The following is an 18,777-nucleotide window of genomic DNA, read 5'->3' as shown; positions in this document are numbered from 1 at the left end:
TACGACGTTGCCTGCATGTAGCCTTCTTTCACACCAGCGCGGTGCGGGACCGTCCCGCACCGGACGAAGCTGTTTAGACTATTGAATCATATGGGAGCTTTCACACCAGTGCGGGTTGACCCGGACAGACCTAAACCTCCGTCCGGGTTAAAAAATCACCCGCACGAACCTAAACTTCCAATGCGGGTCGAAACCGCATGAATAGGTTTTAGATCATGGGTTCTTATGTACGCTTTCACACTTGCGCGGGACGGGCTGGTTTTGCCCGCAAATAAATCAGTAGTTTTGACTGTCTATGCATATCAGTGGTTGAGTGTGGTTGATTTTGTTGTACTCTTGTTAATAGGCAAGTTTGCTGTTCTTGGTATTGAGGTTGAAATTTATATAGAGATTATTAGTTTGGTCAAGCTTTATATTTTGTTTTAGTTTGAAGGTCAGCGTTTAGGACGAGACCTCCACTGCAGCAAACCATCTTTCATTTGCATGTTTAAATTTTACAAACGATTTTATTAAACATGCCTGATTTATGTAATATAAAAACATTTGGTTTAACGAGCACTTACATGTTCTTCTAAATATATGGAAGGAAATGAATTGTTGCTTAAGCTAAAACCACCTACAAATATGTGCATGAAAATATTAACTATATATCAGCCATATATATCAACTACAGAATTACTTTATCTCCTAAGTGCACTGAAATAAAAAAAAAATGGTCCCATATGTTATAGTATATTTCATAACAAGAGTAGAAAGTGAGTCATTACATATTTGAGACCATGTTTGAAGTGCGAGATTCATCCCACAGCTGTATCATATCACCATAACTTTTAAAAACACGAGGAATTGACATTTTTACACACACGGCATCGATCCAATTAGGTTACTTAGCAAGGGGGCACTTTATTTTTTTTTCGGATACAACAAGTAGCATAACCACCTTACTTTTATTTATTTGAATGAAATGCATAAAAAAATCACAAAGTTTCAGCCTGGAAACGCCCGGATCCGGGTAGCTAGTGTGAAAGGGCCTTGCGGGTCGCCCCGCATCGACGGTGCGGGACGGTGCCGCACCGCGCTGGTGTGAAAGAAGGCTTACGCGCTCACTATTTCGTGCCTTCACGTTGCAAATCTGGAGTGAGACAAAGTAATTAGAGTGAGACAATGTTAACATTGTCTCACTGATGAGCGAATTGGCCACTTTGCTTTCTCAAATCAGTGAGAGAACATGTACATTGTTAGGTAACTGTAGGAAAAAATATTTTTACATAGATTACAGAACACGTTTGTAATAAGTATAAAGAAAACATTGCTCTTGTAAACTGAATAAAACTTAGCAATGATGATAAGTCCTCCTATTATTTTAATGTTAACTTGTTATCATTCGATTAAGAGTATGTTGCTAAAAAAGTGGCCAGAAACAAATACCAAGATATCCACTGGTGGAATTTATATGGAAACACATTTGACACCCTTTATGAATAAAACATAGTAGAAAAATATGAAGGTCGGACTTTCAGAAAGCTGTGACAGCTTATGTGGATTAGCTTAGGTGTATTAAAAAAAACAAGTTATTTATTTAAGAGTTATTTGTGGACCGAAGTGTCTGACGATGGCATCACGCCGAAGCACATGCCACTATTGATACGTTTGGAAAGAAAAATAAAGAGCCATTTAGTTAGTTATTATTGGTTAGTAGTTACTTGTTTGGATTTATTGTTTTATCTAGCCTAAAGATCGTTTTATTTCTGCAAAATAATAAATTTGTCGAGTGGCGTTTCACGTAGTTGTTCCAGTATTTTTTTCACAATCGCAGTAAAAAATTGAATGGTTTTTTTTAATACTCCTTGAAAATATATGAGTTTATAATGGTGTAATACCCGAGCCTTGCAGCGAGGGGGGTACGCAAAAGAGAATAATCCTTAGTCCTTTAGATATGCATGCAATGTTTATTCATCTATTTTACTTTAGAAACAAAACACTTATTTTTACGATATAATTTTTTTAAAAACCTCAAAAAGTTCTATAGAACGATACATAAATCACGTTTTGAGTTTATAAAACATTTGTATGATATTTTTTCCATGTAACCCAGACAACAATGTAAATGTTGGAATTTGGCTAAGTTAATGACAAATATTTGTGTTTAACGGTTTAAGGTAAAATTAATGAGACATATGTTCAAAGCTTACGCTGTGCCAAAACATGTTCCAAGTTGGCTTTAGTTTCCCTTCGTAATATATGTAGCATGTTTATTAATTTACATATCGGGTGTCTCGCATACGAAAAAATCAGGAATATGTTTCATGGTATAATAATGGGTTACATAAAAAAATAAATTAAATAAATGCATATATTCACATTTTTATTATAAACTAGCAGCAAAACCCGGCGTTGCCCGGGTCAAAAAAGAGGTACGGTAATACAAATAATTTGAAAGCTACTGTTGTATTAGTGACGTACACTATACTTTATTCAAACCTTTGAGTCCAGGTTCACTCCGTCCGTTTAAACAGAGGTGGGGTGGTGGTTCTTATAATTATATTTATTTAGCACTACCTTTCAAACAGTGCACACTGACAGTTTCATCTTCAAAATCTATTTCCGCTTTAACATTTACTTAGGTACTTACTCTATTATTTTTTCCTATAGCATTAATTGGATGTTCTCCGTACTTTTTCTTGGCATCATAACGAAACTTGCAGTTCTATGCGCTCGTTTAAACGGCGTTGTTGGAGTATAGTGGCCGTTCTGCTGTGTCCATTTTCTTGTTAACTTCGATTTGCTAATTGTTGTAGCTAAATAGATCTCATTTTAGTTGGCATGATTAATTTAAAATTGCTAATTAGCTCTTTATTTTGACTTGTTCACCCTCTTTTACTTAAAGTAGTTTTTATTTTTTTGTTCCATTTCATTTGACACACTTTTTCTGGGCATTCCAATACTTTTGTGTTTGTTTGAATAATAATTTCTAGTTCTTACGTTTTATTATTTTTAAAGATTTTGTTTAGTTGTATCACTTACTTAGTGATAATAAGTAAGTAGTTGTAGTTAATAAGTAGTTGTATCACTTATAGTGCATCCCTATAAATGTGAAATATTGTGAGGAAAATATGTGATATTCTAGACCCTTCTAGAATATTCTAGATCAACTACTATCAAAAACATTCTTAAATGGTAGGATGTGTGCTATCCTAGAACATTCTAGAAACATCTGGTATTTTCTTTCTAGAGCACTCTAGACCAACCACATTTATCTAGTTTAGTTTGAAGTTATAAACCATCCTAGATTGTTCCCGATCATTGAACTATTTCAATTCCAAAATCCATTGCAATTGAAATAGTTTGACTGACGAATAATATAACTAATTAATCTACAGAAAACCGATATGAATCCATTGTTAATAGTATCCATCTCATTTTGGAAATGTACTTAATGTACCAATATTAGTTATAATGTAATGCTTTATTATACTGGATCTATGCAATGTTTTGTCAAATTATCTCACACTTGTTTCATTGCTCTCAGGCGTCATTCAACAAGTGTCTGTGATTATAGCTGGTCTGTGATTAGTTTCGTCGTTGAACAGTAATGTTTAAACGTGCTGTTTGTGATATAAGAAAATGTGTATGCGATATAAATGATAACCCTTTATGCATATTATTAGAAGTAAAATGAATACTCACATGTTATTCGTTATTATTTGTATTACTAAGGGTTTAGTGGGTGTATTCTCTTGTGATCCAGAAATAATTAAGAAAATCAAGACAAATGTGAATCTTGAAGAATTTAATGATTTTATCCCATACGTAAGTACATATTTTAATTTATCCATATGAACTCTGTACCCTAAAAACATACGTTATGTTGGATCATTTAAAGTAAAAGAGTATGAATTATAAGTAGCCTTTGAAATGTTCACATATTTTTTAAAAAGACAAATTAACGGATTTTAATAAATTATTTTTAGGCCAAATATGTGATCGACAAAGGTACAATTAGTTGACATTTACTCCATCCTGTATGTGAAATATTAAAACTTCTGTGCCTGTACCTTCGGTTAATCACTTATTTTCGTACAGAAGATTAGGTTCTGGAAATCTCAAAACGGACTGAAGGTAAAGGTAGTTCGACTAAAACAAATATATGACGTATAATGTGGTTGCACCAAGTGAGGACTTGACGGTGGTGGTATTCCACTCGGTTTATATTGAAATCTAGCACTAGGCCTCTTTGAAAGATTTGATTTAGCTATGTGCATAGCTTACAAGATACTTCTCCGTTGTTGATTAACGAAAAACTAACATTTTGAGTCCAAGAGTAGTTGTGGAGTTTATCTAGAGTTAAAGCAGGTTAAATTCGCCTATATTTAGTATATTTGATTCGTGTTAAGCAATGGGCTTACGATTATGTAATGTGTTAACTGCAAAATATGTTACTACCGAGCCGCTGCCTTTACCTTCACCTCCAGCTGTACATTTATCACTTCACTTCACTATGTGAATACCCTGGTTACGTTTGCATCTCTGGACGAGTTTTTTGCACTGTGTCGGGGACAAAAGTAGCATAACTAAACTATTATTTACAGCCATCCATATGAGCACCATACCCCATCGAAACGTCTAAAAGGGATCTGTTCATCATTACAATTTCCTGCATGCAAATTAGGTTAGGTTAGGTCAGAAAAAAAGATAATTCAGGTTTAACTGGTTTACATAATCATCATTATTTGTATACAGTAAATTTTAATAGTGGAAGCCCTCTTCTTGAAGGACTCGGTAAAATCTATTTCTAAAATGTGCTGAAAAAAAGAAGACAAGCAGAACTACTACGCTTGGACGTGGGTTCATTTTTATAATTCGTGTTTATTCTCAAGTATCAAATGTATCAAATAAAATTAAATATTCATAAAATATTGGTGATGTTTTTATTTTAAATTATATTCATTCCAATCTTCTTGAAGATAAAATAATGTTAATGCATCAGCTGAGCAGATAGCCTAGCACTTTATGATTTCCTTTTTTTAGGTGTCAAACAAAATGTTTTTGTCGGTCTGGATGGCCAGGAAGCACATATGTAGAGAATGTTACACAGGCTCTGTAAGATGTCATTGGACCAAGTACCTGAGAAATAGAGATAAGGACGATCAGATTTCTGCTTATAATTTCTTCCGTACTCGGAAGTAAGTATCTTCCTCAACACAAGTCACTATTATTTTAGCGAATTTCCCATATAGGGAATAAGCTATTACCGTAGGTCTCATAGTAAGACCTGGACCCGGGACCGATTTACTTTTTCCTTTTGAGGTCCCTATAGGCCAAAAACACCATCCGTTCAAATTCATAAATATCGTGCTAACGGACCCAGCGTGATAACTCGAACAAAAATTATCCGATTTTGATGAAATTTGGTATAAACATGTAAACTTACATTTATTCGAACAAATTCGTGAACCAGCATGATCGGACCAGGGGAACGGGGGTTTATGAAATCCCTTATAAACCCACATGTTTTAGTTTTCGCCATTTTTGACCCTAAAAACATAAAATTTTTGAATATCTTTCCCAACAATTTTGTAGAGCTTAAAAAAAGAAATAATGTTGAATATTGAAGCATTGGTGTATGCCTAATGGTTACAGAGAAAATTCTAAAAAGTGTAAATTTAAAATTCTTATGTTATTCTTATGGAGAAAATGAAAACTTTAGTAGTTTACTTGTTTATGGATAAATGATAATACAATTTGTCAAATTTATTTATTTCATACTATACTATTGATGTTTGGTCAAAAACACTTTTTACCTTCCCCGTAGCAGCAAACCTAAGCACTCCTTAAATCCTATGCTATTTAAATTGGGAATAGATATGTCTTATTTATTGAAATATTTTAGTAGAAATTTAATCAGACAAGTGTTAATTCGCTTAGTCTACAGGTTTGCTGCGGTGGGGGTATTTAATGATTGGATTAGGATTACATTAGTTTATTGTTGGAGCGTTCTGCATCATTTATTTGCTATTTTTGAATCAGTTTGTATGTTACATAAAGTCAGAAAATATATAGAACTTAAAGATCAGAAAACATTTCAGAAAAAGCAAAAGTTCAGAACTCTTATCATCGACACAGTAATAGACGAAACGATTCTTTATTTAGGCTGAGTTAAACTATTTGTATATATATATTTTTTTCATTGCCCAGTTACCATCATGTAATAACTTAAAATTGTATTATGTTAACTCTTAATAATTGCTTTTCAGCTTGTTTTTTGCTAACCCTTTTCGGTCCTCCGCACAGATATGTTCCTGGTTTGCAATTATGAATTGTTTTGATATATGAATTGATATATAAAAAACAGCTAATCGTTTAATTAACCCTATTAGAACCCCATACAAGTACCCTAACTAAGTAAACGTATACCATATAAATAAACTTATTCATGATATGTTAATACAGTAATCAAAGACTAATAATTTAAAACTAATTACTTGGTTTAGTTTCTATCATTATATTTATAGTGATTATTAATGTAAACATTTTTGGGATTCAAGCTGATGTGTAGTGTTTTCACCCGCTAAAATTTTCGTTTCACAGTGATTATCACGTTTGCTGTTTAGATTGACAGCAAGAGCGGTAATTTATTCTGAACTTGGAGGAGTTTTGACCAAGTACAAAGCCAATGTTTTAGCCGAAATAAGTAAGTATCTTGAATCTGCTGCAACAATTTTAATTTGTCTACCATTAATTAGGCATAGTTTGATTTACAACACGTAAATATAATGCATATAGACTTATTTTAGTTTGTGCATTGTATAGAAAACATATTCTCACATCAGCCGTAAGCTTGATTATACAAATCCTGTGCATAAAATATAATCATACTTATAACTATTACTCGATTGCAAGTAATGTTTAAATGACTTGAAATATTCTCAGGTTTGGCTGTAATGGGAATTTTTATGTGTTTGGTGGGACTACCGTTCGTAATGATTCAGAAAACTGTCTTAGACCAGCCTGACAGAGAACATGATTTAATTTTACTTCAATATTGATATAAAATGTTATGAAAAAAATCATAAAATATAAGATTATAAGCAAATCATATACTCTAGTAAATTAAAGCACAGGAAAAAATGCAATTCCGATTAACGGGTTACAGATGAAATGCTAAGAAACATACATTTTTCTTAAATTATACTCTTAGTTTTTTTCAAGCAGCGATTAGTCACTTTGTTTAACAAAACAGAATACATTGGTAACTTTGTCTTAAAAAAATAAAATAATATAATCTTTTAGATGATAAAACTGAAGTCCAGGAGTATTTTGTGTTCCCCCTGTACATCAATAAAGAAGAAGGAGTCATTGCTTATCACAGATGCAAAGTTGATAAGAGTAAGTAACACAAATTACATATAAGTAACACCAAGTAAGACTTTACTTAGAAGTAAAACAATATTTAGCTAGGAAAGGTATTTTCAAAAGTAGTAAAGGCGCCTTAATATTTTGTACTCATCTGATTTCGTTGATTGGATATAAAACTAATGTCAATTTGAAACTAGTGTTTGAGTTTTACATTTTAATTAATTGTCTGATCGTTTTACTTGCGAAATTAATTTCTTTGCACTCAAAGATGCTGGTTAACTTAAAATAGATAAACATACCTTTGAACGACTGTTAACAATTTTATAATATGAATCCTTTAGAAATCTTGTATGAATCTTACATTCTTACGGGGTCTAGGAAACAAGATTGAATACAATTTGCTGGACCAAAATGAAGTTTTCAAACAAATATTTGTCTCTAATTCAAACTACGAGATTTCCCACTCAAGCAGCCTTCTCAATCTTGAAGATCTCACTTCTATCAAGAATTCCCACTCAACCTACCTCACCACTCATTTAAAACATCTTACTAAATCTTCCATTCACTTGACAAAATCTTTAACTGATTCAATTCAAACTCTCAATGACCCTCTTCATTCATCAAAATCATTTAACCTCATTGCACAATGAACCAACCCACTCATTTGTAATTCACACTCTTCAAAGCGACACACTCATAAAACCACGACTCATTAGACCCACACATTCATTAACCAACTACTTCAATCAAGAAAACCAGCTCTTTTGAAAAGCTTACTTATTTCTTTGTCAACAGAGCATCCTTGGTACACGGTCGTTGCTGTAGACAATGACAAGTTCTCCAAGTATCCAGGACAACCAGACTGGCTTACGGTCAATGAAGCAAAGCTGAAAATCCAGGAATTATCACTTAAACATCACTTATATAACGGGAAACCTTTGCCTGATCCATACGGTTGCAAAAACCATTTATACCATCTGGGGCTTTAGCATTACGTAAAGTGAGGTGAAATATAAAAGCTATCGATGAATTTTTGGTTAAATATGCTGCCAAAACTGTTTATCTTCATGTCTAAAAGTGCGGTGAGGTTTATTTCACTATCATATATTATGGTGGATTATTATGATTTAAAAATTATTTAAAGAAAAAAATACCTATCACACAAAAATAATGTGATAAGAGATGATCCTTTGTAAACAACGTGGTAATATACTTTGAGTTAAATTGGGTATCTTGAGTGTCGGGATCGTGATTGTTATTCTCACGTTAACCAATAGAAAAATCACATTTTCAACAATAGCAATCAACCTAAATTCAGGGGTTTTCAATTGAACATATAAAATAAAAGGAAATCTGGATGTTAAAGGGACTGATGAGTCCAGTACTTGTTCATTTACACCTTTGAAGTTCGTTAACTATAACAATTCTCTGCGTGAAACCAGACCCTACTTGCTTGGATTGAAATACCCTGCGTGAGAGTGTACTTTTAGTAAACACATGATTGAATTTCTTAGTCTTATTCTTCTCAGTTTGGACCTACACCCTGAACCCGCAGCCTTGACTTGATCATTAGTTGTATGGCCACAGTGTTATTTATTCGTACAAATGTTGGTTAGTGCCTAGTACATATGTTTTAAAGACTTTTTGACGACCTACAAGGAGCGACAACACGTCTAGGCTTGACAATGACACCTGAGTATCGAAACCGGTCGCCATCCTCACGACCAAGGATTACGTTGGCAACATTAGGTGTTAACTCAATAATATTAAAATTTATTACCTAATTCTCTTAGTTTAAAACATATAAATTAGGTAGAAAGTGTAAACTGTAATGAAGAGTAAATATTTTGTGTAGGGAGTAGTTTAAAATTAATTAATTGACACTGAGAGACTCTCGACATCCTCTCAATCGTGTTGGACTACGATAGTCCTCGCCACCCTAAGTTGAGGCAGCCCGAGGCCGCACTAGTTATACGCCGTGCGGCCTTTGGCTGCCTCAACTTAGGGTGGCGAGGACTATAGTTCAATGTTTCTCAGACTACCGGATAAAGCCGTTCTAGGAATCTAGGCCACTAGCTTGGATCTGTTTGTTACTACTATAGCTTGTATTCATTGATTATTCAGGGGTTTTAAGGCCAATCAAGACCTTCGTAAACATAAGTACTGCCCTAGTGAATTGCTTGACACAGTTTCAGGGAACCTCTTTGAAACCAACATTGTTTTCATGAGTGATAATGATGCTGATCTCAGATCCATAAACAGTATTTGTTATCTTTGATTACGTTCGTAGAATTTACATCATAAACGTATCTTTGTTTTCGTAATTCGATGCTATTGAAAATAAATTATGTACATTATACACGTTTCCCCATATGATTATGTCTTTTACAAATATTCTGTTTGTGCCTTTTTCCCTTTGTTGGTTTAACTGTTATTTTAATTTTTGATTGTCATCCTATACTAGCAGTGTCTAATTATTGTTACAGTATTATAGGTGGAGTTATCATTAACTATTTTTTAGATCATAACAACAGCCTAATTTTAGTTTAGTGTCTAAATTATGTAAATCTTAAATTAATATAGTTTGTACTTTGTCTTTGTCTAATGTAAGCATTATGAGAATCTTATAGTTTCAGGGTTAATTAATTAATCTCTTGGGCTAAATGTTTTTGATTTATGGAATGTTATGTAAAGTGTTGTCCATCTCTTAGATTTCTTTGCCAATAATTAATTTTCTTTAGTAAACAGATGATTACTCAGATTTAGAAAATCATTATACATTCAATAAACATAAGTTACATAGTATTTTATCATTGTAAAATAATCTTGAGAAACACATTAATTGTAAGTAGAATGCAGTTTGAATTCGAAACATTGACCAAATGCAGCCTCCATTCTTTAAAATACTTAGTCATGGGAACACAATAACTCAATAGGCCTACGCATACATAAAAAAGGCTATCTCAATTCCATTTGCAACAGCAAACACAATTCACACAGCCTGTCAACTACAGCCCTGGAGATATATCGTGGCAATATGCAGCTTATGTGTCTAGCAAACGACTGTCATTTGGCCTACACTACTTCAAATAATGTGTGGAACATTGACAAATAAAAACACCCTTGTCAGGAAATATGTCTTTTAAGGTATATAGATTTTTTTACAACGACACAAAATAGCCATTGATGAAAGTGCTTTATCGTTTCCAAATATTGTACACTCAAACATCTTCCAAAGTGTTATCAGTTCCACTTTGGTTACTTTTTTTATTACTCACTCATCTACGTGCTTTTACTTGTAACTAGCTGGTGGGCTGTCCTGCGCATGGGGTTGGTACGTCAGTTAAAATGACACAAATTTAAGCTGGTTTACAGATGAAATCAGATTTTTTCCAGACATTCAGGTAAAAAAACCCTTTTCAAAGGCAAATTCTGACAGTTTAAAAAACTAGGAAAACTAATGTCTCGTGACCGTCTACTATTTATGTGATAATATTCTCACATTCATTTTAAATCCAATGATTGCCCAGTAAAACAACAACTTTGTCCAAGTAAAAAACATTGATATGTAATCAGGGACTTTGAGAATTTCTAGATTATTTGCACACTGGATATAAGTTGTTAGATCCCATTCTACTGCATACTATTATACTTATCCTCTCTCATGTCTTTGGTCACTAAAACCTTAACACAGATTTTAGGTCAATACTTGATTACACGCCAGCATTTAGGATACATAGTTTAAAACTGCTCAGTTCCTGAAAATGCAAACCATTTACATTATACATCTAGTAAGACCACAAACATATATGTAGTACTGAAAGTGACACTTTTGTAAGCAACCTGTTACTTAAACATTTCTGTACAGTTGCCGGCTAAATAAAGAGAAAAGAAATAATATTTTAAGTGTTCTAAAATAAAACCTTAATTTTTTTTGTATTACAATTTTTGGAAAATAATTTAAGATTAAATATCTACGTTAATCTTATTGATTAAAAATACAAAATCTTACAAACTATTTCATCAACCAAGGTTGAATTCCAATTAAATGAAAGTTTACTAAACTATAATCAATAGTTTTACAATTATTGTTAATTGAAAATTTAATTTGGACATTAAATTGTTTGGTTTAACCTTATCAAATTGTATATAGAACCAATCTCTCGTGATATACTTAACCATTCGTTCCAGTTCCACCAACTCTTGATATAATCAACGGATTGCCATCTTGATTGTGCAGCTGTCCGTAAAATTGTGTTCTTTGACGCGTTGGATGACCGGGCGAGCCACACACTGAAATGTACTCCAGAAATTCGAGCTAAGCTTTTGTTATCTTGAGCAAGAATAAAAGTTTTGTTTACCACAGCCAATGCATTATTATTTTAGGTTTATTCGTTTTAATGTTCAAACCTTATCTACAAAAGTCTGCAAATGTAATAAAATGTAAATGTAATTAAAATGTAAGCAATGTGGGTTGTTTATGTGATGAAATATTATGTCTATTATGTAATAGTATATTTCATACCTAGGGCCAAAAATGAGGTTTTGCCGGCTCGAGATAGTTTTTAAGTTCGAGACGAAGTCGAGGACTTTAAACGATCGAGAGCTGCAAAACCATTTCGGTCCGTGGTACGAACGCTATTTTTCACCTCACTATACCCAATTACCCATATTAACCACAACAATAATGCACACTGATAGTCAGTAGAACTACAAATTTAAGGTTATGTGAAGAAATAATTAGAGGAATCAGCTAAAATAATAATAAATAGTTGCTAGGCAGCGGTAACAATAAAACAATTCTATTGCAATACTATGGATACTTGAATATTTAATATGCATTCATGTTTTAAGAAAGTAAGCGGGCGGCTGATTTTGCGGCCCTAGGGATGTAAAAACCTGCTCGGTTCCCAAATGACGAGGATAGCTGGCATGTCCAGCAAAACGTAACTTTCAGCCACCAATTGACGTATGTAAAACAGCTAAAAACATCATAGTGTGGTGAAAAATTAGTAATTCCTCTTCATTGGTGATGACGCCACTTTTTCTGTGACATCTTTATGGAAATTGGAGATAGAATTTATAACATATTATATTTTTAACATCTTTTTCTGTTTTCCACTGCCCGAGTAATAGTAGTTCTAATAAAGGAAGCCCACTTAAGGTAACTAATAATATTATTTACACTAGATTAAAATATTTTAGTGTTCAAGTTTAGTTAACACAAATTCTGTACAGTTAGCGTTAAACAAAGTCCTAGTCCTGTTTCACCACCTAGCTGAACACGTGGTGTATGCATTCTCGGTAGTCATACAAGGACTTCCCGTAGAGCGAATGTTTACGTAGTTTTAGGCTGTGTATCTTACTCTTAGCAGCAGACCATCTTGGCGTTCCCTCCTTATCCAGCACAGCTATAATCGTGTACCACGGATGCTCTGAGAACATCAACATATATTTAATGTGTAATCAATATAATTTGGAGGTTAACCTGTGAGCTAAATGTACGCCTACCAGCTGCAGCAAGATTCTTTTCCAGATAGGATGCAGTATATAAACTTTTACATTACTATTAAAATTCAATTTTCTCTATTATGTTTCTATTAAAAGTTTTATACTGTAAGCTATATCTTATAGTTCAACCTGTTCTAGAAAAGATTGTGTATTAGTCAGAAAACCGAAATTTACTCTAGAATTCACTTACGGTGGCTTAAATTACCTACGTTTATTGAGATGTCAGTCTCTATTAATATGTTAATTTAGTATTGGTTTCATAATAAAACAAATTGAATTTTCAGTTTATAATAATAATATTGGCAAATATTTTATGAAAGATATTTTTATTAGCAGCGTTACTCGTAATTTGCTACTAGGTGAGGGTGCAAAATATAAAGTTTTGGTTCTTTAAAAACACCTCGGGGAATGGTTACACATCCACCATTCAATTTAGAAACAAGATTTAGCTGTACTATCGATTTTGAAAAATAAATGTATTTCTGTTAACTCTAAGTAACCGGATATGATATAAAAGTGGTGATAATCTACCTAACTACTGTATGTATATGATTAAATGTTTAAAATAAACCAGAGTTTATTTAAAATAAGATATTTTGTTAACATCAGAGCGCTCGTGCGCTCGAACGTATCCATGTTCTAACGATGGTTGTAACACTGGTAAACATAATGAAACCTGATGACAGGATAAAACAAGGGTATGATTTGGCAATAGATTAAACAAAAACACCAAAGCTTTTCTTACTTAAACAACGGTAACATTTATTGACCTATTAAACTTTTACTACACTTGATAATTATTGTTTTGGTTAAAAGTAAGAATAATTAAATACACGATAAAACCAAACTCCATCTTTGTTATATATTAAATCAATGATTTGACCGATTGGTTCGTGATTTATATATTAACAGTAACGCAAAGGTTAATAAAAACTTACTTCTATCAATCTTGCACCTATGGTATGCTACGACTCCTTCTCTTTTGTCAAAGTATAATGGATACATAAAGTATTCCGGAACATCCGTAATTCCATCTGTTCAACAATCAAAACAACTCATAATGATTTCTAATTTAAAAAATATTATAACGTAATCAAGTTACTAGGCCTACTACTACAAGTTACTAGAATAACAAGAATGCGCCTCTACTTAGAACGCAATTATTAAGAAAAATACCAATTTAAATTAACAGTATTTTATGTTTTTCGTTATTTTATTAAAAAGCAAACCTCAGAACAATATTTATTTGAATTAAGTTCTAAAATGAAAAGTCTAAAACAAATATTCAATTCCAGCAATATTGTGTAGTCCTAACTTACTTTTCTCGACGTAGACACCGTTATCCAATCTCACCAACGCTCTTTTTTCTTCCGTTTTTACGTCGGACGATATCCTAATTCGATTGAAATATACAATCAAAATACAGTATTTAATTATTTTAAGTATTTTATAGGAATATTTCAGCAAAAGGAGCAGTTTCTTCTGCACATAATGTTTTTACTATACCATACGATTATAATTGGTTTCATCTTTACAATACAACTAAATCAAAGTACAAGAAAATTGAGTTCATAACGAATCCATCGGGAAATGCTGCCAAAGAAATAACAAGAGCTACTAAGAGCTGGTGATAAAGTTTTATAACCTCATTTTGTTATGGATGAAGTATCTTATTTTGAAACTGTATGTGTATATTACACTAGTGATAACTTCATGGCACAGATTACAACATTTCTTTTTAGTACTAAACTCAATATGAAATGTAACATCTTGTATAGTAGCTTGTAACCTTAACCTAGTAAGACTTACACTTGGGTGCGATACAAATGTGTGACTTGAACAACGTTTTCCATGTATTTATCCTTCTCGTACTTGGCCCAAGCGCAAATCACGGAACCTTCCAGGCATTCGTGGCATGAGTGTTTTCTGGCGATCCAAACAGTTAGGAATTGATTGCCAGTTACCTGAGAAAACCTCAAACTAAAACATAATCTGAAATCAACAACTAAGTATTTAGTTCAAGACAATCCCCCATTTATAATAGTATATTTTTGAAGGCAAGTTCAGGTCATACTGTCAAAGATAACTTAATTTCACAAGGAGTAAACTGTAAAAAAATTCTATGACCTATGCAACAATTAACTGACAATTAACGTTTATTATATTTTAATTCCTTTTATTTTAATAAACTAGCTACACAATATTATAGTGAACTAAATGGTAGGATTCTAAGATCAAAAAACAGAGTGGAGTATTATTCTTTGGGGATGGCCGCAACGTTGAATTACTTACAGTAACGTACTACGTACTACGTCTTGGATTAGTTGCAGAATATATTTTCTGTACAACACAATTAAACTGAAGAGCGTGTAGTGGGCCTTCACATTTTGTATGGGCATGGACAGGCACGTTTTTGGTTCCCCTAAGTACACGAGTCCCCTATAAATTTTCGTCAATTCATAGACACAGTCATCTACCAGGATCCAACATACAATAGATCAATGGTTTTTAAATAACTAAATGTTGTAAGAAATGTTGTACTTACGAACGGTAGGAACTCTTGATCCTCATCTATTATTATGTGATCTTGAAGGCGTTTGATAATTTCAGTGTCACATGAATCAATCTCCGACAAATTCAAGGTTAGAACTAAACTAACCAATAATATTCTGGTGTTCATTTCCTGTATTTATATTTCTTCAATCCTAAAAAAATGTGTTTAGGTCCTTAAAATTCATGAAAGGAACTGATTAGATTTAAAATAATGAAACATTTTTGCAAGCAGTGTTTGCCTCACAACAATAATTAATTATAAAACACGAACAATCTTAATTCCTAGTAGTAAATTGCATAAAACAGAAAAAAGAAAGAATGTAAAACTGTGGCATATTTTCAATAAGTGCATTAAAAAGTTAAAATAAGCATTCGTTTTTACAAATCAGTATCAGTAGTATAAGAATAGGACAAACAGGAAATAATTTTATTAGGTACAGTAAAGATAATAATTATCAATACGTTCTATCATGCAATACGTTCCTTAACGTAATGAGAGGTTTTAAGAATCTACAGTATAAGTTTAGAAGTTACTGTACTGTGTAATACTCACAGTTGAATATGATAAATAAATTTATACTTTTGTCGATAATATTGTCTAAATTATTGCTAACATAGCTTTTACTTACCTCAAGGCAGCAAAGATTCGCATAAGTTGGTTATAAACACATTATTTGTAAACACTTTACTTGAAATCATAAATCAACCGTGTAACATCTATCATAACGAGTTCGGTCACTGAACGGGTTTGAACATTCGTGCGACACAGATGGCTTTCTATGTACTAATGGTTTCATTATTATGACGCAATACTTAGCAAATATTTGACAAAGAGAATGGCTGTTCGAGCAAAATTTGCTTTCTACAACAGATATTATGATGTTTTTTATGTTCCCAGATATAAATACTTTCTCCATATACTATAGGATAGGGGGAGAAAGTAAAAAGCAAAAGAAATACTTAGCAATTACAAAAGTATTTATCTAGAGGAATTGTTTGATCTTTTCGAACTTTAATACATTTCATTTATTAATTCAACTGTAGGAACTATCTTGAATAAATCATTTCATAGATGTTATGCAAACATACAGGATAATATAATGTATTTTTAATCGTATGTTTTGTAAAATATGATTATTAAGATCAATAGTTAGTTATTTTGGTTGGATCACAAGTGAAAGTCTTGTAAACGTGTGATATAGAGTGTCTTGATTCATGTGTAATATAATAGTTTACCTAAAAATAGATCTGTTGAGAAGTGATTTTACTTTTAAATCATCTGTGTAAAACTACGGTACATCAAAATAAAGATGATTTTTTAAATTGTTGTAGAACGAAATAGCTAATAACATTGTTTAGTCTTTATAATGTTTGTGAATTAAATGTAAGAAATCCCTTACAAAGAGGGAAAGAATCCTTAATCGTTGATAGTCTAGAAAACCAAAACTCTTTAGGAGAATATTTCACATACTACAATCCCTTGTTGTAGTTTAATTAAAAGAATATTAATACGTCGAATTTAAATAAAATTTACTAAAATTAATGATGGATTAGCATATTAGTTTTCTATGTGTGTTTCACATACAGGCTACGTTAATATAAAAAGAAAATTGATACAAATAAGGAGATTACGACATTCTTGAGAAAGATAAATGTAAAGCTGCTAAAATGATATCCTCACTAAATATTACTATTTTACTCTCAGACTAACTAAACAAAAATGCAAAACTGCACCAGAGAACTTGCAAGATGGTCGAAATGAGCCAAGCTACAATCTAGCAACACGACTCTTTGGCAAAATGCCAAACTCCAAGCTTTGTACTCTGGCTTAGGACCAAGTAAAACTATCATTTCGTGTTTTAGTGAGATCTTAATCTTACAATCATGTTTGAGGTAGGTATGAAAGTAAAATGTTTCTTCAATTAATTCGCGTATATGCCTAATTGATCAATTATACTGTAATTGATAAATTGATAAATTACTAATACTTCTAATTTGAACTGCATTAGAACCTATTTATTTGCCAAAAAATTGTGAGTGTTAAAGCATAAACTAAATGTTGTAAGTACCGCATTACTAACCCCATGCTAGCTACACTGGATCCTCTTTCCCACCATCTTGATAAATTTTTAGTTAGTGTTTAGTCTTACAATGGGACATCACTAATAAATTTTATGTCTCACGTTCACAAACCTAGGAAGCTAGGTTCTAGCCGAACTGTTTTACACATTACTTCAGCCCAGTCATACAGGGCCATAACATTATTACATAGATAACATCCATTGAATGAGTAAATAAATTAAATTTAAAAGTGATTTATTTAACAAAATAAACAATCATACAATACCAAATAAATAACCTAACTATACAATTACAACATTTAAAGTTGGCCTAGCTCTTACAACATTGGTCTTTTGAACCGTACAGTTGGTTGGCATTTTCCCTTGCAAAACCATTATATTTAATAAAAAATTGATTCTTGATTTATAAAATCCATTGGTGATTTGCGAGATTTGATCCCGGTACCTCAGGCACCGAAGCCCTGCGATCTATCAATAGACGACCTCACTAATCTATTTATTTAAGTACCTTTAAAACATATAACTACAGTATCAATAGAATTAGCGAATCCGTAGCTTCATTAAAGTGTATATATCGACATCGCATATTGACCCGTATACAAAGTTACATTGATAATTTGCTAAGTAAACCCCGATTAATAAGACTGTATTAATGTAAAAGTTTATCTGACGGATTGCTTGGTCAAGAAAAAATATAATTACTAAATCTAATTTACTTTTACTTTCAAAGTCAAAGACGATTTTCTATGACTAAGGTTATATTTTTACCAGCTTATTCTTCTCAAAAAAGAAAATTAACTGCATTAAATAACCATCCAGAATGTTTTTATCTTTTAAAAGTCTTTTCATGCCACCTACTACAGTAATTTATGCATAGATTAAAAACTAAAACTGTCAGGCTATTTTTGTTGTTGAATTTAAAGATTTTCAAGCAACTATTTCAGTAAGTACATTTTATTAAACTAAATTGTTTGTCTGTCGTAGATCCTAAGCAATATTACTCCTTAAAGTGAAATCTTTTACCCCCTTAACAGGGGTTCCTGTTAACAAAGCTTACAGCTTACTCTCAAAATCCACCCAACATAGGAATGATAAAACCAACAGATAGTGCGGTCAACTGATAAATTGTATTCCCTGAAGTGTTGAGGGACTATGAGGGTAAACCTTGGAATGGGTCAAAATAAATTAAAATTTCACTCTTAATGACTGTAAAATTTAACACTGAAAAGACTGCAGATTTTTTTTACAACGATATTGATTTACTCAAAATTGAATG

At 32.4% G+C, this 18,777-nt stretch overlaps 1 protein-coding gene across 1 annotated transcript; it reads right to left on the bottom strand.

Moving 5' to 3' along the window:
• Positions 1-12,605: 12,605 nt before the first annotated feature.
• Positions 12,606-16,119, bottom strand: LOC128999271 (uncharacterized). The gene is made up of 6 exons (XM_054425670.1): positions 16,050-16,119; positions 15,413-15,572; positions 14,677-14,831; positions 14,187-14,260; positions 13,806-13,901; positions 12,606-12,791 (listed from the first exon to the last, which is right to left on the bottom strand). Exons 2-6 carry the CDS (start codon positions 15,545-15,547, stop codon positions 12,631-12,633), a joined length of 621 nt encoding a protein of 206 aa, XP_054281645.1. The 5' UTR covers positions 15,548-15,572; positions 16,050-16,119; the 3' UTR covers positions 12,606-12,630.
• Positions 16,120-18,777: the final 2,658 nt, after the last annotated feature.

Source organism: Macrosteles quadrilineatus, unplaced genomic scaffold (assembly GCF_028750875.1).
Source record: "Macrosteles quadrilineatus isolate MER2022 unplaced genomic scaffold, UCM_ALF_1.0 Scaffold_8__2_contigs__length_117827958, whole genome shotgun sequence".
In the NCBI taxonomy this organism is placed as follows: domain Eukaryota; kingdom Metazoa; phylum Arthropoda; class Insecta; order Hemiptera; family Cicadellidae; genus Macrosteles; species Macrosteles quadrilineatus.
This window is presented reverse-complemented; position numbering and strand designations above follow the sequence as displayed.

Bases quoted from the DNA above. Each gene is read 5' to 3' on its own strand.
- LOC128999271 (XM_054425670.1), bottom strand. From the start codon at position 15,547: ATGAACACCAGAATATTATTGGTTAGTTTAGTTCTAACCTTGAATTTG. The intron at 14,261-14,676 runs GTAAGTCTTACT...CAATCGAATTAG, and splicing joins CATTTGTATCGCACCCAAGT to GATATCGTCCGACGTAAAAA. The intron at 12,792-13,805 runs GTAAGTTTTTAT...TGATGTTCTCAG, and splicing joins TAGGTGCAAGATTGATAGAA to AGCATCCGTGGTACACGATT.